The sequence below is a fragment of the Saccopteryx bilineata genome, chromosome 10, assembly GCF_036850765.1.
Source record: "Saccopteryx bilineata isolate mSacBil1 chromosome 10, mSacBil1_pri_phased_curated, whole genome shotgun sequence".
NCBI classification, from domain to species: Eukaryota; Metazoa; Chordata; class Mammalia; order Chiroptera; family Emballonuridae; genus Saccopteryx; species Saccopteryx bilineata.
In genome coordinates, this window is record NC_089499.1 from 60,915,845 (window position 1) to 60,943,688 (window position 27,844).

The following is a 27,844-nucleotide window of genomic DNA, read 5'->3' on the forward strand; positions in this document are numbered from 1 at the left end:
CAGTCTGTGCATCTGCCTACTCTGCTGCCACCTTGGAATCTCCAGAGCACACACTTTTCTGATTCATTTTTTCTTAATCAAATCTTTAAAATCATGTACATCTTTCTGCAAATGTACTTTTGACTTTGGATGGGATTGAGGTTCAAGAATTGACAAATCCTGATGGCTTGATCTGGCAGTCCCTAGCAACTCTCCTAGTCAAGCATTTCCCTCCTCCTGTGCTGTTCACAGAAGAACAGCCAAAGGTGGCTGGCCATGAAGAGGGCTGACCTTTCTGACACCAGCTCTGCTGGCACCTGCCTAGGAGTCACACTCAGTAAATGAGGAGTTGGCTGTCTTTTCCTTCGATTTGGCCAGATCTCAATGATACAACTTATGATATGTCCAGTTTCAAACTAACAACTGCCAAGTAGAATTTTAGAGGCCAAATGCATTCTATTATAATTATAAGGATTTTAAAAATCACCTATATTTGAAAATAAAATAAATAACAAATAATGCAAAAATAATAATTTCACACACTTCAAGATAGAAATACTTGCAATAAAAACAAATGTGTAGGGTTAAAACGATCATCTACACAACTTATTACCTCAAGTTATATTCTCTCTCACTCTTTTTTTTAATAAAACAAGAAAGGGAGGAATACATATCTGTATGGAATAAATATCGTATTTAATTTTAAAAAGAATGAAGTTCAATAAAAATGGATAAAAGATTCTTGCAGGAGCCCTGCAATTCAATCTCGCCCTTTAGATTTTGGTTGTGTAGGTAAATGTGTAGAGAAGGAAAGCCAACCACAGCAAATGTTAGCCTTTTTCCAGAGTGATGGAGACAAGTGTCACAAATGCAAGTCCAGTGTCAAGAGAACATAATCACAACATAAGCTGGATATTTCCAAATGGTGCCCCCCAGAAGGAAAAAAACTGAATTGAAGTACTTAATAAATTCTGTTTTTCATAAAATTCATACCTTCCCCCCAAAAAAAGAAAGAATGTGAGCTCAGAGGTCAGTGAGAGTTTTGTTGGATTTCACTCCTTCTAAATTCTGTCATCTCCTTTTTAAAGTGGAAATTCAGCTTCCCACAGATATAACAGAAATCCATTCCTTTTTTCCCCCTTGCAAACCATTCACCAGTAACACTAACCAGTAGACATGGACTTTCTCATAGATGATTTGCTAACTGGATACTGTCACTTTCACTTGTAGTTAATACAGTATTAACGATCCCTTTTTCAAACAGAAGTAAAACCAAATAAAAATACTAATGATCTATTTATTTTCTGTCAAAGAATATAAAAGGCTCTGAATCCATCTCTACCCACCAAAACAATAGATGCAGATTATGATGGGATTTAATGTAGATATTAAAATGATTCAGTTATCTTAATTACATATTTAGCCACACAGGTCAACTAACATTCCAAGGAGCTCAAAAAGAAGAGCAGAATTCTTCTGTTTGCTAGAAAAATAAGTCACTCAAATTAAGTTGACAATAGGCTAAAGATTGGAAAGTTTTTGATTAAAAAGGGATTTTTGTTAAAACCCTTATACTGAGATTTGAGCTACAGTAACAATGTAAAATTGAAAGCAGAATTACACACAAAACAAGTAATATAAAATATCATTATTTTAGTACAATGGAAAATAAGGTGTTTGTGGTTTTACTCTATAAATTCTGTGTTGTCTGCTCATATGTATTCCTTCTTGGCTGTCTTCTGAATAGCCATGCTAACTTCCGAGTCCTTCTGCACCAGCATTCATTTGTGGTGTGGGGGTGGGGGAAGCCTACACCATCAACATCTAGGCCCAACGTTTCCCCTCCATTTTATTGGCTTTTCAGGACTAATTCTTGTCCAGGTATCACATTGGTTTTCAGTTACAGGGCAGACAATGAATTTTCCTAATCCATTTAGTGTGCTGACAGAGCCATGTTCACAATTTATAGAATTTCCTTTTAGACATCTACCTATTTCACAGTTCATTGAGAGTCAAACTGAACACCTGTGTTTATAAAGTCAAAAGTAATTTTATACTAACAAGGTGTTAAATAAGGCATTCTCTGGAAGCCTGAACAACAATAACATCAACAAAAGTACAGAGCTTTGGCCTGCAGAACAGAATAACGTCTGTAGCTACCTGCATCGTCCTTTAATAGACACAAGATTGCCACAGAACCGCAGCCAACAAGCATGACACAGTTTAATTCTGCCACCAGAAGTCTTTCAGGTTCTACCTTTAAAAAGCAAGAATAGAAGGTTGCCTTGCAAAGTTCATCCAGAGAGCTAAAATCTGCAAAACAGCTAAAAATTTCAGGAAGTAAAACGTGGCCCCATTAAACAATGTCTTCACTAGCAAATATAAGACCATTTTCAGCATTCTAGGGCCCACAATGCCTGACCCTGGCTCATTTTTATGTGACCCTGAAGTTTTCACATCATTAATAAAGAGAAAATCAAAACAAAGCCCACAGACATAAGGGGAGGGGAAGTGTGTAGTTTGGCACTGCCATCATGCATACCCTCAAAATGAAAAGAGAAGAAAATAAAATGCACATAGCAGAGGTGATGACCCCTGTAACGACTGTGGTTCCCAACATTTTTTTCTACTGGTAATAAAGCATTTCGCAGACCTCCCAATGGTGGCCACCATGATAGTTACTACTTGCCGGTTTATGTCTTTTTCTTGCAGTTAAAAGTGTTATCAATAAAAATTTCAAATGATGCCTTTCCCAGTCAAATAAAAACATTTTAAAATGTGAAGCCAACAATGGGATTAGAATGGAAAAATACAAGTGACACCAAGATGTTATTTTGTGTATTTTTTCAACAAATCTCTTAGTTTATTAATTTTAATGACATCCCTTGCAAGTCTTGAAAGTGAGACAATGCACTGATGCAGCACTGGGTTAATCTGACAGTCTTAAGAGTTGGTTTTGTCATCTGCTACTAACTCTTTCAAAAAGCGCCTCACTATTAAATGCCGTGATTATGAAGAGCATTAGATAAAACTCGATCTCAGAAAGAACATTAACATATTCTTTGAAGGCTGAATTAAAGTGATTGAAAAGGACTTACTGCTTGCAATAAACCAAGGCAGAAAGTAAAAAAGAAAACTAAAATTACTGATTAAAAGTTGGCCCAGGCCAGCAGAGTCAGTGGATAAAACATTGCCTTGGTGCACCGAGGTCACGGGTTTGATCCCCAGTCAGGGCATATACAGGAAGCAATCAATGAGTGCACACCTAAGTGGAACAATGAATTGATGCTTTTCTCTCTCCTTGTTCATCCCTTTCCTTCTCTCTCTCTCTCTCTCTCTCTCTCTTTCTCTCTCTCATCAATGGGGATAAAAGTCAAGGAGCAAAGGAGCACTCATTGTAAATCTCACCTTATATAGTCTGGCAAATACTATTCCCATCCATTTAAAAAAATCTTCAGCTCTCGAATGCATACCTTTGTCCCCCTCCTGGACTCAACTGCTTCTGACCTGCTCCAAGCTATTGGCAGGAGGACCTAGCTTTAATAAAGACTGGAGATATGACACACACAAAAAAAGGCTCAAAACATGTGAGTTCAGAAGAAAGAGAAGTTCCTGAAGTATCAGGAATAGTTTGAAAAACTTTGTGTGAATGCAACTAGCCCCATAGTCCCAAGAGGCTGTGAAACATTCAGACTCCTGATCACGGTGACCTTTATGCCCAAGAGTCTAGCCTCACCATAAAGTAAGGCAGATGGAAACAAGGACTCATAAAATTTATTTTCTCCATTTAACAACGTTTTCTTCGTCGAAAGCTTGGTGTTTTTGATGCAGCTTGAAAGTTGATAGCTCAAGCCTGCTACCTGGAGGTGATGTCACACTGACTCATCCGTGACTGAGAGCCCAAGCACTGTGGCCACAGGCTCAGAACATACCTCCTCCTCCACCAGCACCTTGTACAACCTCCTTGAAGAAATTATTGTTGCTACTTCTCTGAAAAATGCACTTAATTTTTTACATTACAAATGTAGAGTATGTATAGCATAGATCATTTAAAGATCACCTAGTGTCCAACACAAGGAGAAAGCACAGTAAGATACTGTTTTCTGTTCTTTTAATGTTTTTACAAAGTGTGCAAGCATGTGTAAATATGTATATATATATACATAATCATAAACATTTTTGAAGAAATAAAAACTAAACATTATACAATGAATTCTTTTTAATGTACTAGGATTCTAGACTTCATGAGAAATGTTACCCTTTCTAGACTCTGGACAATTTCCTTCAATATCATGGCCACAATGTTAATGCTATTATAGCCATATATTACTATGATGATTTAAGTCTCAGAGTTATTATTCATTCTTGTTCCTCTTACCCCAGGCTATACCTACTAAGCATTCTTGCATTTCCAATGAACTCACCTAATTAAGACATACTTATAAAATATACAATAAACTTGACCATGAAGATTAAATGTGATACTGTATGTCAGTTACTTGATACAAAGGAAGCCCTTAATCCACTAAGACTCATGAAAACCCCTAGAATTAGGGCTCAGAGTTCAGGGTTTGGGAACCCAAGCCTTGTCCCTCATCATTGTGTAACCTTGAGCAAGTTACCCATCCTCTTTAAACCTTTATTTTCTCATCTTCAAAAAAGAGGTCAAACAATACCAACTTCACAAGTTGAACATCAAGTTTAAAATAAGTATTGCATGGAAAACACTTAGCTACAGTTCCTAGAATTCAGTCTGGCAGCCACAGGGCACTCAGTAGACATTTAGACAATATAATTAAATTGAAAAGTCTAACACCAATAACTCCAAATATTAAAGATCCCACTCTATCCACCACCATGTTCAGTGAAATATTATCAAATGACATTCACTCATTTAGACAAGACAAGGAAAGGGTCTTTTTTTTTTTTTTTTTTGTATTTTTCTGAAGCAAGAAGCGGGGAGGCAGATAGACAGTCTTCCACATGTGCCCAACTGGGATCCACCCAGCATGCCCACCAGGGGGTGATGCTCTGCCCATTTGGGGTTTTCCTCCGTTGCAGCCGGAGCCATTCTAGTTCCTGAGGTGGAGGCCATGGAGCCATCCTCAGTGCCAGGGCCAACTTTGCTCCAATGGAGCCCTGGCTGTGGGAGGGGAAGAGAGAGATAGAGAGAAAAGAGAGGGGGAAGGGTGGAGAAGCAGATGGGCGCCTCTCCTGTATGCCCTGGCCAGGAATCGAACCTGGGACTTCCACACACCAGGCTGATGCTCTACCACTGAGCCAGCCAGCCAGGGCAAGGGAAGGATCTTTTTTGAAGCATGACCTACTGAAGCATTTCTAAGTAGATGAGGTAACTCCTGAAATAATCAAGCCAGCAAAGTATCTGTAACCCCATAAACAGCATTTTCTTTCTCAAAGAGAGCCAAGTTGCTTGAGTATGGACTCAAAAAGGATCGGCTTTAAACATAAAAACATAAAAATTGTATCAGAGTAATTACCTTAGCAATATTAGCGTTCCATTATATGAGATATAAATGGATATTTCATTCAGCTTGCATATTTTAGTTTTCCAAGGAGCAAAACATTTGTTTTCTATTTTCTCTCCTTCTTTTACTTACCCACTTTTATATAACAGAAAGAAGATGGCATATAATTTAGATTTTTGTGTGAAATTATTAATAACCAAAAATTACTGAGTGTTTATGGCACTATAAATCAGTTCTCTACCATATATCCATATAACCAATAGAATCTTGGCTGGACGAGGGCAGGAATCAGTTAAACGATGTGTTGAATAAAAAAAATGCATGAACTCTATAGGGCAGGAATCTTTAATGTGAAATTCTTAGAAATGCTTCAAGGCATCTATAAATTGCCTGAAATTATAGATATTATTGCATGTGAATATGAGTGTGTATGTGCTGAGGTGAGTTTTCTAGGGAATAAGCCCATAAATTACGTGATTTTATTTAAAAAACAAAAACAAAAATGTTATGAACCCTTGTTATGGAGCTGCCACTAACCTAAACTGCCCCTTGCCCTCATGAACACAAAATCCCTAGTCTTTCTTTTCTAAAATGTAAAGTTGTTATTGAATTTATTAGGTAGCATTGGTTAACTAAATCATGTAGGTTTCGGTTGTACAATTCCATAACACAACATCTGAAATATTGCATTGTGTGTTCACCACCCAAGTCAAGTAAATGTCCTTCCATTGCCGTTTATCTCCTTTACCCTCCTCTACCTCCTCCACTGCCCTTTCTGTCTTGGAATCCCCATACTTTTGTCTGCATCTATGAGATTTTTTCTTTCTTTGCTTAATCCTGTCACCCTACATTCTTTCTTAATAAACAGTTTCTCAAGTGTTTATGCTTAGACAAATAGAATCCTTCCTGGACCTATTTGGAATAGCAATAAGTACAAAAACAAGCATTATGTACCACTGTTGTATAACATATTTTCCAGAAAATGTGCACAAAAGTTGTCAAATTCAGCCGTTTAAAAACATGCTGGGCTGGGGAAAGTATACTAGCTAGAAAACCAATTGAGAATAGAGCAAACTAGATAGCACTTTCAAGTATCTTCATGAAACAACAACTCAACTGAAATATAAAAGTCTGAGCTTGGTAAATGCAGACACCAAAAATTTAAGGGAGACCTACAAAGGGAGAATACGCAGAATGGATGATAAGAAGAGGAGTGAGGTAGAGTATTCCCCCAAAATACCTGACTGCAATAAAAAAATAACAAGAACAGCATTGATGCTAATCAACACAATTTATAGCCAAAACCCATTAGTGGAGTTAAAGCACTTTTCACATTGATGAGTCAGACTGGCACAATGACTGCCATTTTATAGATCAAGACAGGGAGGCTCAGAGAAGTTCAAGTCTTATTCATGTCATAGTTATTCAATGGGAAGTTTGAAATATGTCCACACACCTTCCCCTTCTAAATGCTGGGTTCATTACACAACATTCTACTTCAGACCAAGGAATAATAATACCAAGGCCTCTCTTCTTCTTAATTTCTGGATATGTTGGTAATTATGTGTTGAAATCCAGAAAAATCAAGGTGCTAGAGAAAGCTAATTTATTATCTCTACTGCCACATAATTAATGTGTTGGTAGATGGGGATAAGTTAGTACCTAAAAAACATCAAGGGAAGTAGCAAAATAAGAAACTTGGCCTTGGGGTCCTTTGAAGCTATTTTAAAAAGTAAAATGTTATGTTAAGAGCTATGTGGTGTATCCTTCTGTGTGTGTAATTATTATTCCAATGATTTACTGCACACATGTCAAAGAGTGTCTGGGCATTTATACAAGTTAAAGCAAACCAATCCAAGAGCCAAGCCACATAGCCATAAACCCAGACAACTTGCCTCCCACTCCTTGTCCTCCTCTTCATCCTGCCACCTCCCAAACACAAATTCTCTGGTAGCAAGAGTCTTCCTTGTAGAGATGAACTGTTAAGCCAGTGACCTCAGTCATTTATCCCATATTTGGAAAAAAAAAAAAACCCAACTAGCTAAAACCAGTTAGTAGCATAGATTTTCCAGAGAAGCCAGAAAATTTCTTCTAATTCTAGAGAGAGCCCTTTTCTGTATTGGCAAAATTTTAAGAAATGTTTGGGAATCAAACTGAAGGGAACTATCACACATAACCTCCTCCAAGGATGAGTCCCATATCTTTCATATGAATTTAAACTCAGGTTTTTTCTCATAGGGCATATAACAAAACATAACATATCTCATCTACTGAATACTCGCCCACTAAGGTAGGGAGACTCTTGAGAGGTGGGAAAATCACTTTAATATATTTTATCCTGTTGCCAAAATTCCTTTGCAACAATTAGAGCAAAATTCTAATTCCAACAATTAGAGCAAATTTTAACCAAAATTGTTTCCTCTAAAAAATGGACATCAGTGGGTAACTTTCTTCATTTTTATTTACAAAAATCTTTAAATAAGTAAAAAGGCAAAAGAAAATTCCTTGGATGTTCCATCTGATAAAATCATTAATCACACACTCCCAACTTCAAAGCAGAAGACCAGAAAATCATCTCACTTTCCTGCACATGGAGAATAATTGTTCCTATTTCAAAGCACCATTTCTCTATTGGGTCATTTTAATTATAAAACGTGGAATGGAAGCTATCCACATAATGTCACCCCTGTCGTTTTCATGAAATACACGTAGGTGTCCTTTGGACTACATTAATTCAGGAGAGGTAAAATACAGAGGAGAAAATGAGAAAGAGGTGACAGGCTGGGGAAAACAGCCCTCACAAGTGCAAGGCAGTCAGAGAAAGGAAGTTAGACTTCTAAGCTAACTTTTCTCCTTCTTTCTCTTTGGAGAGAAACCATCTGGGAGTCTGACTGCCTACTTGGGCTATACCTCAACGGACTGCCTTGTTTCTCATATTTCCTCCTACCCAGTACACGGCAACACAATCACACTAACTTTAGTGGTAAGGTTGGCATTATTGCCAACTTAAGACAACTGTGGGTACAATCAGTTGCTTTGTGAATAACCGGGGAGAAGAATCTGTACTCTAGAATGAGGGTCAGCGGACTCTCTGGCCCTGTTTAAAGTGAGACTGCTAGGGAGAGATCAACCCAGGCATTCTGCCTCCCACTCAGGCCTCTTCCTACAAAATTGCAATGCCATGAGTTGGAAAACATTTTCTGTAAGGAGCCAAAGAGTAAATACTTTCAGCTTTGCGGACCATACAATCTCTATTACCACTAAATTCTGTGGTTATAGCCAAAGACCACACATATATGAATGAGTGTGGCTGTGTTCTAATAAAACTTTACTTACAAAAACAGGCAGAGGGCAAAGTTTGTCCCACAGGCCATAGTTTTCAACCTCGATTCTAGACAATTGCTAGATCGTAGGAAAGGTCTATATCTGTGCTACTCAATATGGTGGTCATTGGCCACAACTGACAATTACATACTTGAAATGTGGCTCATTGTGACTAAGGAACTACATTTTAAATTTTACTAATTTTTTCTTTTTTGTATTAAATTTATTGGGGTGACATTGGTTAATAAGATCATATACGTTTCAAGTGTACATTTTTATGATATGATTTGTAATAGAATTGTGTACCCACAACCCAAAGTGAAATCATCTCCAATCACCATATATTTGGTCCCCTTTACCCAGGAACTACATTTTAAATTTTACTGAATTTTAATAGTTTAAATTTAAACAGACACACGTGGCTATGGTTATAGTATTAGCACAATTGTAGATACTATTCACTGCTTCTCTTCAAAGGAGACACAAACCACCTTCCAATTTATGGTGTGGTTTATATTTTTGCCTTAAAAAAGAGAATATGCTTCCACATTCAGAATGAAACTATGCACAACTGAAAGTTATATGTATTTCTTCAATGTGGAATATCTACATCACTGAAGCTAAAATTATTGTTTTGGTTTAAACCAATCAAGCAACTGCCTATTAGCCAATGTCAAGTGCAGAGGAGCTAAGTCAGGTCCATGCCAAGACTTATCCAATCTGGAACCTGTTTCCTTTCTCCTGTGAACACTGTCTTGCACCCCCACTGAGGGACAGATGAACTAAATGGCCCCATTAACTACTAAGGAAAAATCCATCTCTCACCACAGAACCAAAAATACACACATTCAAAGACATAACTCAAAGAGTACAAGAGAGAACACACATCTCAATTAGAGTGCCTTCTCCTGAAGTGACCCACATAGTACTCGGCCTCCACACCAAGCTCAGGGAGAGTCACCACATTCTTTACTACTGCCCACATGTAATAATTCATTTTCTGTCAACTGTTTTATTTACACAATAACTAGGTTGTGTTTTGCATTCCTTAGAAGCCCCAAGAATATAATCCAATGGAGCAAAGCAAGGAAATAGGACAGTAACATACATTTGGCTTTTTCCCCCCAAGTGTGAATAAGAAATAAAAAAAACAACATTTCCTTTAAGAAACTCACACAATACCAACTTTCTTCAGTGGGTAAAAGAATATTGAAAATTGAAGGTACTCCTTAGAAAGTAAAAAACCTTTGGAACCACAGGTACTAACCTATGTAAGTACATGCTGACTTTTTCAAATGATTTTTGATAAAATAAAACCATTCCAAATCCAGTTATTTACCTGTGGTTCCCAAATCCAAAAAGCTCTGAAAAATGGAAAAAAAAAATTCCAAGTGTGAAGCATACTCCTTTAGTGGCACAACCTTGACACAACCTGACAGGAAGCTGCTTGAATAGTCTATTCATCCTACTTTAGGGTTAGACATTTCTTTCTGCAGAATATCCGTGTGTTTGTATAACACTCCCAGCAACCCTACTGGGAGTGTTATATAGTTTATGACACATGCAATGAATCTTACCTTTCCAAAATCCCTCAAATACGTGATATGCAAAATACCTCTGGCTCCAAGGGTTCAGATAAGGCATCTTCTAAAGAAACCTGGTCAGGTAGCCCATTTTCTATCAACTCAATGTCTACTGCCTGGAATCCTGAGACAGTGCCTTACCTCAGTTTGAAGAATGGCAGCCCTCTGTTCTTTGGCAGTAAGCGACTCTTTAAGCACTTCAATGTGTTGCTTGCAATCTGAATTTTGATTGCTAAGGGTTTCAAGCTTTGTTTGTAAGGCAAGAAGTTCTGACTCCTTCTTTGAAAGTTCCTGCTTCAGCTGATCAATCTGTAAAACAAAATCACAAGAAATTAGAAGCCACACATACTACTCTATAATTGGGAAGTACTGATTTCTCTTATATTTCCTTCTTTGTGTGTGTGTGTGTGCTCTTTAATTGACTTATTATTTCATTTTTATAGTTTTAATAGCTGATAATCATTATTCCAACAAGGCAGGCCATAAGTTTGCTTAACATGATGGCCCTGAAAGTCACTCAGTCTTTGGGGTCTGGGGAAGCTCTGTAAAGGCAGCTGAGGATAGACAAAACAGAAAAGGTAAGGTCAGCAGGTAGCCTTCTACCTTCCACCCTGCTGAGAATCAAGGTTCACAGTGGAGTGATGGCTTTCCGGCCGAACCTACTAGTCATCTATGAAACCACTAAGCTTATTCACCAAGATCCTCACAGGGTCAACAGGGAGCTAACAAAGTACTTAACGCAAGACACAACTCAGACCCTCTCTACTACACCGCAATGGAAACAATCATTCAAGGGCATTATTTGACAAAAGAGAATACTTGCCCCTCAAAAACTAAGTATTTGGGTTTTTGTTTTATGTTAAGTACTGAGGAAGCACAAAAGAACATAAAATATATATAAAGTATAAGGGAATATAATACAAGAAATATTCATCATTCAATTCAGCACAAAAGATTATTAGAATGATCTTGTTCTAAGCCATTTCTATCTACTGCTTTCTCCCTTCAGAATCACTACCTCTCTAAATTTTGTGCTTGTCATTTTCTTGCTTATCTGTTAAGTTTACCATATATTTTTGTATGTAAATGATATACAATTTAATCTTACATACTATTTAGGTTTTTAACTGTTTGCTCTGTGTATTTTTTTTTAGCATTATGCTTTTTCCACTCAATCTTATGTCCTGAACATTATATCGTGTTCTTATACATACAATTTGCTCGTTTTTATTGGAGAACAGTATTCCATTGTAAGACTTCACCACAATTTATTTGTCCTTTCCGCTGTTGATAGATATTTGGGTTTGTTTCTAGGGTTTTTTGCTATTATAAAAAGTGCTATTTTGACATTCTTATACATAGCAACTGGTATACACAGCAAAAAATTATCGTAGAGTTAAATGATGGACCAAATAGTATGCATATCTTCAAATTCATTAGATAACCAAAACGTTTTCCAAAGCAGTGATATTTTCGTATTCACATGCATGCTGATCACTTCACATCTTTGCCAATAGCTTATGTCACCAGCATTTTACAGTTTTTGCCAGTCTGATAGGAGCAGTGGTAGATGGTCTCCAAAGATAATTCCCACCCATTTCTTCCTATATGTACACCCATGCTGCTCTTCACAACCAGAGGTGAAGTTGTTTTACCCTCCTCTTGAACTTGGTAGGACTATGACTTGCTTCTAACAGCCAAATGCAGCAAGTGTCAGGTACGCCTATTCTGGCCTGGCCCGTAGAAGGAATGTGAGCTTCAGCATCCAGTTATCCTCTGACCACAGTGTTCTGGGGAAGCCCTAGCAGCCACACAGCAGGCCAAAAAAGACAGAGAGGCCAGTGGAAATGATGACTCTTTTGTCCTGTAACTGGTCTTAAAGAGAAGAATTTCAATGTTTCATCATTAAATTTCATGTTTGTTTTAGCTTTTTATAGGCACTCTTAGGTTTCAGAAAGTTCCCTTTTATTACAATTTTGGCAAGAGGTTTTTTTTTTAATCATTAAGGAATGTTTAATATTATCAAATATTTTTCTGCATCTCATGATTTATTACATTTTCCCCTTTAATATGTTATTGTAATAAATTACATTAATGGATTTTTAAAATATTACTCTCTCCTTGCATTACCATGAAAAACTCCATTAGTCGTGATGTGTTATATTTTTTATATTTCACTGGATTTAGATTGCCAATATTTTGTCAGGAACTTTTATATCTGTGTTTATGGGTAAGATTGGTCTGTAGTTTTCCTATCTTATGCTGTCTTTGTCAGGTTTTAGCATCAATTTAGCCTTTTAGGTAGGGTAGAAAATGTTCTTTCCTTTCATGTGTTCTGAAATGACTTATGAAATTGAAATTTTTTGCATTAATGTTCATTACAAATCACCAGCAAAAACATGTAGAGCTGGTATTTTCTTTCCAAAGACCATTACTTACTTCATCCATCTTGGTTGCTTATAGAAATACTCATGTTTCTAATTATTAGAGTCAATTTTGAAAAGTTTTTCCTCCCAGGAATTTTTCATTTCATCTAAATTTTTACTGTTATTAGAAAGAAATTTTCATAAAGCCCATTTGATACCTATAGCATTTTTGATTATGTCTTCTTTCTCACTCCTAATAGTCTTCATTTTTACTCTTTTTCTTGATGAACTTAGCAGAGGCTTGTCATGTTAAATACTCCAATTTCAGATGTCTTGATCATCCAATATTTTATGTTTTATTTCATTAATTTCTGCTCTTATTTTTAAACAATTTCCTTTTAGGAGTATTCTATTTTCTTTTGCTAACTTTTAAAGTTATATGCTTATTTCCCTAATTTTCAGACTTTTCTTTCCATATATAATAAGCCTGAAGACTATAAATTTCCCTGTTAGTATAATTTTAGCTCATCTATTAGTTTGCTATGCAGTATTGACATGATTATTCAGTCCTTGATATTTTCTCATCTCCATTATTATTTATTCTTTAATCCTTGAATAAACTGCAAGTATGACTCTTAATCTCCAATTACATGCATGTTTCCTGGTTATCTTTGTGCTTATTATTTTATACTACCATTGTGAGTAGAGAAAATGATCTGTTTGAAACTAGTCATTTGAAATTTGGTATATATAGCTTATTGATACAGTCAGAGACGGATTTAATGGCAGGCGCACTGGGCGTACCCCTGGGCCCTGACTTCTGAAGGGTCCTGCAAAACCCCAACTTGACACTTTTTTCTAATGTAAGAGGCCCAATATTTTCTTCTGCACCCAGGGCCTCAACCGACCTTAATCCGCCTCTGGACACAGTATGTGGTGAGTTATCATAAATGTACTTTGTATATTGCATACTTGAAAAGAATATGTATCCAACAATTGCTGGATACAATATTTTATATATGTGGGTGACTTTTGATAACACTTTTAATAGGGTAGTTTCGGTCTTCCATATTTTGATCTTTTAATATGCTTCATCTGTTAATCACTTAAGGGTATGTTAAAAATGCCCACTTAATGGTGAAATAATAAATTCTTCCTTATAGAGTCACCAAATTTTCAGCTTGAAAAATGGTTTCTTTGTATTAAAGTGTACAATAAATTGATTCCTATAAAAGTCATAAAATTTCTTCATTAGTTGCATTTTTAATAGCTTTATTGAAATATACCATGCTGGCCCTAGCCGGTGTGTTCAGTGGATAGAGTGTCAGCCTGGAATATGGACATCCTGGGCTAGATCCCTGTTCAGAACACACAGGGGAAGCACCCATCTGCTTCTCTTCTCCTCCATCTCCCCCTTCTCTCTCTCTGCCACTTTTGCAGCCAGTGGCTTGGTTGGTTTGAGCTTTGCCCCCGTGCACCAAGGATAGCTTGGTTGGTCCAAGTGTCAGCTTCTGGCGCTGAGGATAACTTAATTGATTCAAGCATCAGCCCCAGACAGGGGTTGCAAGGTGGATCCTAGTCAGGGCACATGTGAGAGTCTGTCCTCTATCTCCCCTCCTCTCACTTAAAAGAAAGAAAAAAGAAATGTAACATGCTATAAAACTCACCTAACTAAAGCATACAGTTGGTGGGTGGTTTTTAGTATATTCACAGTGTACAACTATCATCATAATAAAATTTTAGAACATTTTCATCATCTTAAAATGGAACCTTGCACCATTAAAAGCCACTCTCCATTCCCCACCCTCTACCCCCACCCCCATAGGCAAATAATAATCTCCTATCTGTCTCTATGGATTGGCCTATTCTGGGCATTTCATATAAATGGAATCATACAATATATGTCCTTTGTGACTAGCATCTTTCACGTAGCACCATGCCTCAAGATTCATCCATGTTGTAGTATGTATCAGTACTTCATTCCTTTTTATTGTTGAATAATATTCCCATGTATGAATATACCATGTTTTGTCTATCAATTCACCAGCTGATGAGTAATTACATTGTTTCCATATTTTGGCTATTAAAAATAATGCTACTAAGAATATTCATGTACAAGTCTGTGAGGACATGTGTTTTCGTTTCTCTTGGGTATATACGTAAGTGTAGAATTGCTAAGCCACATGGTAACTGTATGTTTAGCATTTTGAAGAACTTCTAAATCATTTGCCAAAGCGACTGTAGAATTTTACATTCCCACCAATATTATGTGAGGGTTCTAATTTCTTCATGCTCTTACCAGAACTTGTTAGTACCTGCCTTTTTAATTACAGCCATTTCAATGGATGTAAAACAGTATCTCATTGTGGCTTTGACTTGAATTTCTCTTATAACTAATGACATGAATCATATTTTCACATACTTATTAGCCACTCGTGTATCTCTTTTGGACAAATATTCTCACTGCTTCCTATGACGTATTCTTTGTTTCTGAGAATTTATGGCTTTAGTTGATACAGATAGGTTTCCTTTTACTTGTCCTACTTGGGGTACTTTGAGCATCCTACATTTGTTAATTGACACCTGTCATCGGTTTTGGAAAATTCTTAGCTTTTATTTCTTCAAATATGGCTTCTGAATAATGATTCTGTCCCTATTTCATCTTTCCCTCTGGAACTCTGATTATAGTTTTGCTTGACCTCCTTATTCTATCTTCTATGTATTTCCACTTATCTTGCATGTATTGCATCTTTTTTATTTAATTTCTTCTGCTCTGTTTTCTAGTTTATTAAGCCTCTCTTCTTCTGTGACCCTTCTCTGTAACCATTCTGTATTTATACATTGAGCTTTGAAATTGGTATTTATATTTTCCCATTTCCAGAATTTTTATTTGGCTCTCTTTCAATCTGCTTGGTATTTTTACAGTGTCTTGCTTTTTATTTGTATTTCTAATACCTTCTTTTATTTATTTACACACATTAAACATGCTTATATCATAGTGTTTGTCTTAAAAGTCTAACTTCTGAAGTTCTTTCTACTGGCTATCCCTTATAGTGGCCTGTTTTCTTAGAGGTTTTGTAATTTAAAATATATATTGTGTGTTTATGTTTTTTTTATATATCTACAGAAATACTTCGAGGCCTCAGTTAACACGTGGCTTTCCAGAGTGCTTGCCTCTGCCAGTTCCTGGGCCCTAGTGAACAGGACCCCTCAGACTACATTCTCCACCTAAGGCTTTGGGATCACTTCACAATGCACGTCCATGCGAGAGCCAGCTGTAGTTATAGATTCTCAAAGCTAGTTTTTTCATCTTCCAGTTGGCTCAAAGTTTTAAAAATATATAATTTTCCCTGAAGTCCCTAGTCTGCGTGGGAGGAGAGTAGAGTGGGGAGGTTATTTTTAGTTTATCCCTGCACTAAAGAGTGAAGCTGTCTGGGATCCCGGCTTTATGTGGCTGTGGTAGAATTCCTATGTGACTCCTCATCTTGAGCAGGCCTAGGCTTCTGTTTTCTTAAATGTCCCTGTGACTGTCTAGCAAATGCTAACGGGAAGATATAATCAATGCTCCCTGCTTTTGCTTAGTTTTGGCCCCTGAGATTCTTTCTAACTGGACAGTTCACACATGCATTTTTAAATGTATGTTTCTAAAATATATTTCATTCAGCACTTTTGCTTGTTTTCAGCAACTAAAACTGGCATAAACAAGAACCAAGCTACTGGCAATAACTGCTGAGCATGAACAGAGTAAGATGCTAAAAACGAAGTGAGACCCCCTCTTCTGAAGTGTTCAGGTTGTACAATTTACCAGAAAGGTTTATATGGAGGAAAATCCCATTCTCAGAGAGGAGTCAGACTGATCTGGGGACAAATAGGTTTCATCTTTCTTGCCATATCTAAAGATTTGGTAGGGGCTGGCCAAAAGGTAGTCAGAGTCAGAGAGAGGGACAGATTCAGAGAGAGGTATACAGAGTCAGAGAGAGGGACAGATAGAGACAAGCAGACAGGAAGGGAGAGAGATGGGAAGCATCAATTCTTCGTTGCTGAACCTTAGTTGTTCATTGATTGCTTTCTCATATGTGCATTGACGGGGGTGGGGGTTGGGGGAGGATACAACAGAGCAAGTAACCCCTTGCTCAAGCCAGAGACCTTGGGCTTCAAGCCAATGACCTCTGGGCTCAAGCCAGCAACCACGGGGTCATGTTTATGATCTCATGCTCAAGCCAGTGACCCCACGCTCAGGCTGGTGAGCCTGAGTCAAGCCACGTGAGCCCACGCTCAAGCCAATGACATTGGGGTTTTGAACCTAGGTCCTCCGCATCCCAGTCTAACACTCTAGCCACTGCATCGCCACTTGGTCAGGCCAAAAGGTACTCTTAAGAATGATTCTGAGTTTGCTTAAAAGTTACTGGGAGAGAATCCTGATTGATTATCAACATGATCTGGTATATAAGCAGGTGGTAGCACTGCTCAGGTACTGCAATCCATGAAATATTTCATTATTTTTATAACAATCACATGTGAGTCTATGATCATTTTTATCTGGAATAAAAGAAGTTTCTCTCTCTCTCTCTCTCTCACACACACACACACACATACACACAAAAGAACAGAATATAGAGAGGAAGTCAGGATTAGGATTATCTAAAGTTATAAAAGAAATTAAACCTGTTGTGATCAGCACTCTTCTCAGGGTATGGCTCCAAATCCTATGCAGTTGTACCTGACAGCACAGTGTATAGCTGATTCCACATATGAAACTGATTCATCTGAAAATAAAGCTGAAACAACTTTCAACTCTATATGCCTAAGCATAAATGACATTTATAGTGAAAAGACTGATTTTTGTTTACTTCTACAAATACTGGAGTAGAAATCTGTGAGAATGGAGTATTGAGACAGAAATTTAAATGAAATTAATTTGATCAATAAAATGTTATTTAATAGAAAGAAAAAGGGGGCAAGTTCTACTTACACCTACTTTAATAAAAACAGATTGATAATGAAAAACTATTTCAGTCTATAAATATTAAACAGGCAGTTGCTTGAAATAGCGTTCAGATTATCACAGCCATGAGATAAATTTTAAATAAATACGTTATGCAGACAATAACAGAAAAAGGCTTTTCTAAGGGGAAAATAGTTACAGGGTAAAAAAATCATATTCTTCCATAAAAATATCCCTTTGGCTTCTTTTATAGCCCTAAACTCAATAAAAATGGAAAGTGATGCAATTGAACATACATGAGAACTGAGGCCGGGGAAGGTCTGTCTCCGTGATGGCAAGAAGAAAAGCCAATCGGAATTACATCACGCACTTTATATGAAGTCCATGTGGACATCAGGCACACTTCATCTCGTCTGAAAGTTCCTCCACCACTTAATGTCTGTGACACAACCGACACCCTGAAAAAAGACTCTGCCAAGGAAAACAGCTTCTTTTTCACTAAAGATACAGCCCTCATGTGTAGCAAATGATATGCTTATTATCATGCAGTTTGGGTTATGAGGATTGTAATCCATCCGAGATTAATAAGAAAGTGTGTTACAAATTCAGAATAAAGGGGGAAATCTAAGACAGCAGAGCAGTGTCTTTGGCGAACTCAGAAAACAGAGGGAGTGGCTAATGGAGAAGTTCTGGGATCCGTAGATGAAAAATACGTGAGACTAGGAACAAAGCCTCATACTGAAGAAGGGATGCCATCCTTCTTTCCCTACCAGAAAAACAATTATTTATATGTTACATTCCATTCTTAAAGGCGTAACAGTGCTCCTGAAGGCAATTCCTGCTTTTCATGGCCTCTTGGTTCTGCTCTCACAGCCTGATCCCGCGAAGGCTTCTGAGTTGGGGTAGAGATCGCAGTTTCACAACGAGGAACGCTGCAGAGCTCACGAGGTGTCCCAGAGTCTCAGCGCCCAGGGCGAGTGTGCCGGGGCCCAAGGGCTGGCAGGATGCCAGGATTCCACCCGGGCTGACTCTGTCTCGTATCCCTCCGCCTATATACAAGCCGAGATTCTGAGTTCCTCATTTACATTTTTGTAATTCACCTTCCAGCTTCCCCAAAATGTTACATCACAGTTTTTCCATGACATCATATTTATAAAAGTAATTTAGGTCTTCACTGCTTCTTAATTTAACCACAGAGTTTTCAAAGAGTCCCTACCAGTCCCAGCCATCTGCTCAGCATCAGAATAGAGGTGCATGCCCTTTCACAGGGCTGTTAAAAATACCTTCTTTACCTCCAACCTACATGTTTTATTCATCTTAATAATTAATGCAAGCAGCAATTCTTCGTTATGCCACAACACTGTTGTAGTACTTCTATATTAAATTTTCACTGAAAAATTATCTATTTCAAGATACTTCTCTATCTAAAAATGAGTTTGTATATAAGAATTATCATTAGCTGCCTTTATTATTTATTAGAAGCAAATCAATACAGATTGAGATGGAGACTGGTTTGATCATGTCCCACTAATGAAGAAAAATCAAATGCTGAGTCAATTTTATCAAAAATGGATCATAAAAATAATTTTCACCTACGCAACATTTCAAAAATTATAAGCTTATGAGAACATGGAGATAGGAACAATTTTAGGGGCTCTTTTTTCATAATTAGGTTGACATTTTTTATCTTATCATTTTCATTTAAAAAATAGTACACTTCCACCTGACCTGTGGTGGCGCAGTGGATAAAGCGTTGACCTGGAATGCTGAGGTTACTGGTTCAAAACCCTGGGCTTGCCTGGTCAAGGCACATATGGGAGTTGAAGCTTCCTGCTCTTCCCCCCCCTTCTCTCTCTCTCTCTCTACCCCCTTAAAAAATGAATGAATAAATAAAAATAATTAAAAAATAATACACTTCCAAGTAATCCTGATAAAACATGCTTAGACCTCTACTAAAGGAAATACTCAGATCAATCAGTACCTCCAAACCTAATTATTGTAAGCAGTCGTCATCCTAAAGGTACCTCTCCGAAAGCACCTGGTAAAAGAGAAGCTCTATAGGTTATTGTTAAAAGCTTTCTAGATATTATACAAACCTCTTGTTATACAAGAGGTAACAATATTTAGCTATAATGTTAGGTTTGGTTTCTAAACAGTTCGACTCCTTTGCTTATGTAGCATTTTATAAAAATTTCTGAAATATTGTACCATGACTCTTTGAGTCTTTATGATTAAAACAAAACTTTATAAAGGCAACATTCCTGGCCTCAAATCTAGCATTTTCTGTTAGTTGGGATCCAAAGTCATTTTATGGTTTTCACTTTTATCACTGACTCAGTAAACCCAATGACGTTAACAATTACTCTCCATCTCTCAAGTAAGTTTCAGAGCCTGTAGGTTTTTGCAATTTAAATCTAATATTTATTTTCTTTTCTGGAAATCTGTAATTTCACATAGACTTGAGTTCTTCCTACTTCCTTATCCGTGTGAAGTTGGGGGTGGGATGGTATTTCCACTTATCCTTCTAAGTTTGCTCTGGTATCAATTTGAGTATGCATTCTTCACCAGACCTGCCAGTGCTCTTCTGTCAATCTGAATATTTCGATAAAAGAATACTACCTCTAAACCTAAACAACCTGCAATGCTCCTGCTGAAGCGAACTCTCCTCCTATCTACATATTCAAGGTAGATTTTGAGTATATTTCTTACATTCCCAACCAAGTGGTCAGCATGAGGAAATGAAAAATACTTTGAACATGCACTATTTTTAGTGTCCCTCAGTAGTTAACTCAGTGCCATGTGCTGGATAGTAAGTCTATGGGGACTGCAATACTCAAATTCCACCAAAGACAGCTTTATCCATCCAGACAACTCTGCAAAATTAAATTGTTCAAGAGACCCCAGTGGTGACACTGACTTGTTTTGTCAATATGTGTGAACAACTATTGCAAAATTTAACTCCTCACATACCTGTGATGATTTGACAAGCGATCTAGTCATATAAACGTTGTATAAAAAGTATTCAAATAAGCAACAGTGGACCATGAAATATGCTAGTGATCCAATTTTAGAGGCTATCACTCCATGCCTCTACAAGTTAACAAGTTCCATGCCAAGTGATTTACCCACTGGAATCAGTGCACATAGCCTAAGAGATCTCACAAAGCACAAACACAAGCATTCGTGACTGTTTAGCAATAGTTGTGTATTGATAGACCTGCTTGACCATGCCTAGAATTAATAAGGAATCAAACTTTCTTCTCAAAGTAAAAGAAAAATAAGTAATTGACGTGACAGTATTAAGTATGAGGAATAAATGTTATGATTCAATCCAAAAAAAACATTCCTTCAATTAATATAAAAAGCTAACTTTTACTAATACTTTTTAGTTAATTTTTATCAGGGATATGATATTATATGAACTCATTTTTACTTTATTTCTTAGAAATCCGTTTTCCCCATAAGTCAAATTAAGTACAAAATTATTGTCATCATATTTGGATATGCTTCAATAATAATAGCTATAATTAACTGTGTGAAAATTAATAAACAAAAACCTCATTTAAAATGGAGTCAGGACACAAGAACGCTCTCATGAACGTGGAGACCAACTGACCCCAACAGTAAGACACACGCCTCGCACCTCCAAAAAGAAGTGATACTGCATTACTACCACAGCAGGAAGAAAAGATTCCTGCTTACCCAATAACAGCTCAGCCAATGGGAGACGAACATAGCTCAGCAATGGAACGTCACTATACCTCACACTTTCAGTTTCCTCCAGAGGACACTTCATTTATAACAGCCCCTCCCAGGTCCAAAAAATTCTTCTTTTTTTTTCTCTGAACTGAGCATTGTTTACCATTAGACTGCATGCCCCAAATTGCAATTCTTTGCTGTTCCCGAATAAACTATTTAGCTGGAGAAATATCTGGCTGCCTGTTAAAAGTCAACAGCTATTTCTTTGAGCTAGGCACTTAAGCAACATTATTTCATTTAATCCTTTGAGACAACCTCTGCAGTTGGTGGTGTCACCCCATTTTACAGCAGAGTAAACTGTGGATGAGTGACTGAAGTCACCCCACAAGGCCACGCAGCAAGCAAGGGCAGGCTGGAGACTTGCCAGGGTCGGCTTCAGTCCTCCACCTGCGCTCTCCACCGCGGCCCTCATCTTCCCAAACATTCTTCTGACCTGACCATTTTTGGAACCCTTCAAAGTAAGCCTCTCAGACGACTGTGGGCCAATAAAGATCATGACTTACTTGCTGAAGACCATATAAATGTTTTATTTACCTGGATGGAGTCCATGGTGAGGGGTAAAGTTTACAAATCTCATGGCAGTCTGAGTTATAGAAAAGGCTTGCACTGTCTCCCACCATTCAGAGACAGGGTAGGGAGGAAATGTGTAAGCTGAAACAATAATCCTCCCCCCCCCCCCCCCCCCCCCCCCCCCCCCCCCCCCCCCCCCCCCCCGCTCCATGAGTTCACTCCTATCTGTGCCTCTGGCCTTCATTGCCAGTGAGATTTGGTCAGCATCGTCAGGCCTCCTACTGTGCTTGCTGCACTCCTCTCAGCACTCCGACAGGGAAGGACAGCAAGAAGGAGACCAGGAGGCAGTGCAGAGCATGAAAACCCACTCTGCATTTTGCAGTGGTTCCTGAAACAGGAATTAGATTCAAGTCCACTGGGCACTCCACTTCTCATAGCTCCACTCCTTGACCCAAATTTTTATTCATAATCTCAAGGTTGGCAGAAGAAAGTACAGTTCTTGTTTTTTCCCTAGAGAAACATGTACATACACACACAAACATGTGGGATGTAGTAGATGCTAGCTATTATTTCCTCTTTATAATTTGCAAATATTCTGCAGTGAGTATGCATTTATTTCATAACTTATAAAAATTATAACAATCATTTAAATATTTTTTCTCCATATTCCCACTGCTTTCTCATAAAAATCTGCATTCTGCTTAGATCTGCTGCATTTTATAAGGCAATAAACAAGACTAAAACCAAGAACAAATATAGGAGTATTTAAAAGCAAGTAGTAAAACAAATTTAATTTATCTGGTTATTATTTTCAGAAGCAAAATGATTTAAAGGCAGGAATAGATAGAAAAAAACACCTCAATGTATCATAAGACCTACTTGGGCTATTCATAAATTCAATAATTATTCATATGCAAAAATAATAGATATTCAGGTACATGGGTCATTTGTAGCCCAATTCAATTTTGAAAAATATAAGACAAATTCTTCAAAACTTCCAATAAGAAATAAATTAATAGGACACATTAGTATAATTATTAATATTCCATAGCAACAGAATCTCTTGGAATCATCAAAGAACCTAATGGCATAGGTACTTTTCTTGTTCTTATCCCTATTTCATAGATGTAGAAACTGAAGCTTAGAAAAGTTAATAACTGGTGCAAATAGCAGCACTGGTACTCAAAATCATTCTTGTCTTAAACATAGTGCTAAAACTAAAATATCTTCATACCACTGAAATCAGTTTAATTGGCTTCTAAGATCAACACCTTTTGAGACAATCGCTTGCTAGTGTTGCACCAAAAAAGTGGCAATAATAGAAACTTCCAAAAAATAGTAGACTTTTGACAACTAAGAAAATATGCAAGTGAGGGGACTATTAAAAGTAAATGTTAACTCCCAAGACAGAGTGACACCAAAGGAACTCATTAGAAAATCCTGAAATCTTTGTAAGTAGAAACTCTACCAAAGGTTTTCCCTGATTTCTTTTTGGAATCCATGCAACTGAACTAAAATCTCTGCATTCCTCCTTATTGTCCATATATTTCATGATATCATATAAAGCAAATTATGTGGGTATTCAGGAAAAGTATGTATGTAAAACGTAACTTCCCAGTCACACTAAGAGTATAAAAGTTTATAATTCTGGACCATACCTTGGTTTTCATGAACTTGGAGTGACTTTTGTAAACCTCTATTTGTTTGATCTCTTCCTCACGGTCCTCAGTGTTCAGCACACCATTGGCTTTTAACATCTGGATCTCATCCTCAAGATCCCTTATGTTTCGCTCCAATGAAGCAATTTTTGTGTCCTGTTAGTTAAGAAAAAAAAGAAAAGAAAAAGAGAGAAAGAAAATCATTTTTTGGCATCATCAAAATAGAATTTCAGATAGGTATTTTGCTAGTAATGCATTAACTATTGTGTAGACATAGCCCTGAATCCAGAACACTTTTTCTACTTCTGAGGTTTATTTATAAGCTTATTTTTAAGCTCCCAATAAAGATCATGTCTCAATACAATACAGAAAGTTACCTAGATATGTTTGCCTAATATCTAGGAATCAAATTACCAAAACAATAATGATAAAACTAATCTAAAGTGTTAAAAAATAAAACGTCCTTTAAATGGACAAACTTGTAATTTAAGATATAGTTTACCACTCTATATACTTGAGTCTACTTGTATACACAAAACGGTTTCTTCATGTGTTTGTGCTGTGGCTGGTTTTATAAGGCATGCTTGGAATTTGACTGTGAGAGGAAAGGAAATTAAAATCTACTAATGGGAAAAAGGATTCTCATCTAAACTACAGACATAAGTAAAATTAAAAAGCTGAAACTTGACTAAGTATGACTGATACACTAAATATTAAAAATTTATAGCAATTGGAAATAATATATCACAATGTCATGATTTATTTGGCAAGCAGTGGGCTTCCTGCATGACAAAAAAACATTATACCTTGAACGGCATTTTTAACCTATTCATTTACAATAAAAAACTACAATGTGGGATTAACTGAGAAGAAAAACATAGAGAATTAAAAAAAAAAGAAAATGACAGGCTTCCTATACAAGGTAGAGCACAGTAAGAAATGAAGCATTCCAATAGAGAAGAGAGTTTTTAAAGGAGGAAAAAAACATTCCCCAAACTTCACTATTAGACTCAAATCAATCTTATGAATTAAATATGTGGATAGTTTCACTCGTAAGTCTCACTATCATCTACCTACAATTTAATTGTATAGACTCCTGTAGTTTATATACATTTATAACTGAATATAAATTAAAAACAAACCACCAACTCATTTTTTAACAATTCATTTTTCTTAGAATCTAAATCACTAAGAGTTTTCAAAGCAAAGACAAGAATAAGCTATGAATTCATAACTAATTCATTGTAATAACTTATCAACAGCCTGACCAGGTGGTGGCACAGTGGATAGAGAGTCGGCCTGGGATGCTGATGACTCAGGTTCAAAACCCTGAGGTCACCAACTTGAACATAATTCATCCAGCTTGAACATGGGCTCACCAGCTTAAGCTTGTGGTTGCCGGCTTGAGTGTGGGGTCATAGATATGACTCCAAGGTCACTGGCTTGAACCCAAGGTTGATGCCTTAAACCCAAGGTCACTGGCTTGAGCAAGGGGTCACCGGTTTGGCTGGAGCACCACCTGCCCCATCAAGGCACATATGAGAAAGCAATCAATGAATAACTAAAGTGCTGCAACAAGTTGATGCTTCTCATCTCTCTCCCTTTCTGTCTGTCTGTCCCTGTCTATCTGTCCCTCTTTCTCTCACACAAAACAAAACAAAATAAAACAAAACAACTTAGCAATAAATGTGTCTGTCATGACTTTGTGGTTATTTCCTATTTTATTTTCCTATATTATATGCCTGAAACATGTCTTATATGATGATGTAATAATTTATTATAATTAAAAGGAAAACAAGGAGCAACAACAGCTACTTATTGGGCCAAAAATCTGAGTGCCTGAAATGCTGGAGAAAGTTTTATTACTCAGAAAAAACCCAAGAGGATGAAATAAACAGATTCTAAAATTTGCAAGATCATTATGATATGTTACATTTAGCTTTAAAACAATATTCACTGCATTTTTTTATAGTTATAAAGTAATAAACTTTAAAAACATTAAAAATGGAGAAAATCTACTCTAATCTCACCATCCAGAGACAACCATCATTAATATTTTTATGTATAGACTTCCAGTCTTTTTGCATTTTATTTTCGTGTGACAGAGATACACAGAGAGACAGAGAGAGATACAGATAGGGAGAGACAGACGGGAAGGGAAAGAGATAAAAAGATTCTTTGTTCAATTCTTCATTCCTTAGTTGTTCATTGATTGCTTTCTCAGATGTGCCTTGACCAGGAGGTTACAGCAGAATGAGTGACCACTTCCTCAAGCCAGTGATCTCACGCTCAAGCCAGCAACCCCTTGCTTAAAGCTGGTCAGCCCACACTCAAGCTGGTGACCTCGGTGTTTCAAACTTGGGTCCTCTGCATCCCAGTCCGACGCTCTATCCACTGCACCACATCCTGGTCAGGCTTCTTTTGTATTTTAGATGGAATTTCTGGAAGTCTTGTGTACTTCCAGCTTGAGTGACAGGAGTGTTATGGACTAAATGTCTTTGTGCCTCCAAATTTCATATGTTGAATTCTTAACTCCTAATATAATGGTATTTGGAAATGAGATTTTTGAGAAGGTAATCAAGGTTAGATTAATCATTAATATAGGGCACTTATGATGGAATTAATGCCCTCAGGAAAAAAAAACACAGAAAGCTTGTTCTTTCTCTCTCCCTTTCTCTCTCTCTTTTCTCCCTCCCTCCCATGTAAGAACACAGCAAGAAAGTGGCCATCTGCCAGCTAGGAAGAGAGTTCTCACCAGAATTCTACCATGCTGGCACCATGATCCTAGACTTTCAGATTCCAGAACTTCAAGAAAATAAATTTCTGGAGTTTCCAGTCAAGATGATGGAATAAGAAAATGCATACTGGCATCCTCCCACAACCATGTCAAAGTTACAACTCAAGTACAGAATAACCATTATTGAGAAATGCCTGACATCTAGCTAATAGAAGTCCAATAACTAAGGATATATAAGCAATCACACTGAACTGATAAAAGGGGCAGAGATGTGGAACAGGCTAGTGCCACACCCATTGGTGGCAGTTAAAAGTAAACAGGAATACCCCAGCGGTGGAGGTCACCCCTGAGGAACAAGGGGTCCCAGCCCCACACCAGTCTCCCAGCCCAGATTACCTGTTGCAACAATATGAATGAACCTGGAGAATATTATGTTAAGTGAAATAAGACAGTCTGGGAAAGACAAGTACTGTATGATTTCACTCATATGTGAAATCTAATGAACAAAATAAACTAACAAACAAAATAAAAACAGGCTCATAGATACAGAAAACACACTGAGAACTGTCAGAGGAAATGATAGTTGGGGGACTGCATGAAAAAAAGTAAAAAGATTAAGCAAAAACAACTCAAAGACACAGACAACAGTATGGAGATTACAAGGGGGGAAGGAATGGGAGAGGTAAAAGAGGGTAAAAGTGGGATAAATGGTGATGGGAGGAGACTTGACTTGGGTGGTGAACATTCAATACAATAGACAGATGGTGTATTATAGAATTGTACATCTGAAATCTATATAATTTTATTAAACAATGCCACCCCAATAAATGCAATAAAATTTTTTTAAATGCAAGTAGATTAAATACTCCAAATAAAAGACACAGGGTAAATCCTGGCCAGTTGACTCAGTGGAAGGGCGCTGGCCTGGCGTGTGGAAGTCCCAGGTTCAATTCCCAGCCAGGGCACACAGGAGAAGCACCCATTTGCTTCTCCACCCTTTCCCTTCTCCTTTCTATCTCTCTCTTTCCCTCCTGCAGCCAAGGCTCCATGGAAGCGAAGTTGGCTTGGGAGCTGAGGATGGCTCCATGGCCTCTGCCTCAGGCTCTAGAATGGCTCCAGTTGCAATGGAGCAACTCCCCAGATGGGAAGAGCATCGCCCCCTGGTGGGCATGCTGAGTGGATCGTGGTCAGGGGCATAAGGGAGTCTGTCTCTCTGCCTCCCCACTTCTCACTTCAGAAAAATACAAAAAGAAAAGGACACAGGGTGGCTGAATGAATAAGAAAACTAGACCCTTACATATGCTGTCCACAAGAAATCAAAAGAGACACACAGACTGAAAACATAGGAATGGAAAAATATAAGGTCTACCGGAAAGTTCTGTCCATTTTTGGAATAAAACAAAATACAAATTCTTCTGACTTAATTCATGTGACACCCATCTTGAATATTTCCATACCAATCCTATCTTCCGAATATGGTGCGAAATGGTTTGCTGA

General features: G+C 37.4%; 1 protein-coding gene across 3 annotated transcripts in view; it reads right to left on the reverse strand.

Annotated features, from left to right (window-relative positions):
- Positions 1-27,844, reverse strand: part of ERC2 (ELKS/RAB6-interacting/CAST family member 2) — a 1,144,388-nt gene that overhangs the window by 696,198 nt on the left and 420,346 nt on the right. For all 3 annotated transcript variants that reach the window (XM_066245244.1, XM_066245243.1, XM_066245245.1), the window contains 2 exons: positions 23,611-23,766; positions 10,514-10,681 (listed from right to left, as the gene is read on the reverse strand). In XM_066245244.1, the coding sequence (XP_066101341.1) occupies positions 10,514-10,681; positions 23,611-23,766 (324 nt within the window). The remainder of the gene's footprint in view (positions 1-10,513; positions 10,682-23,610; positions 23,767-27,844) is intronic.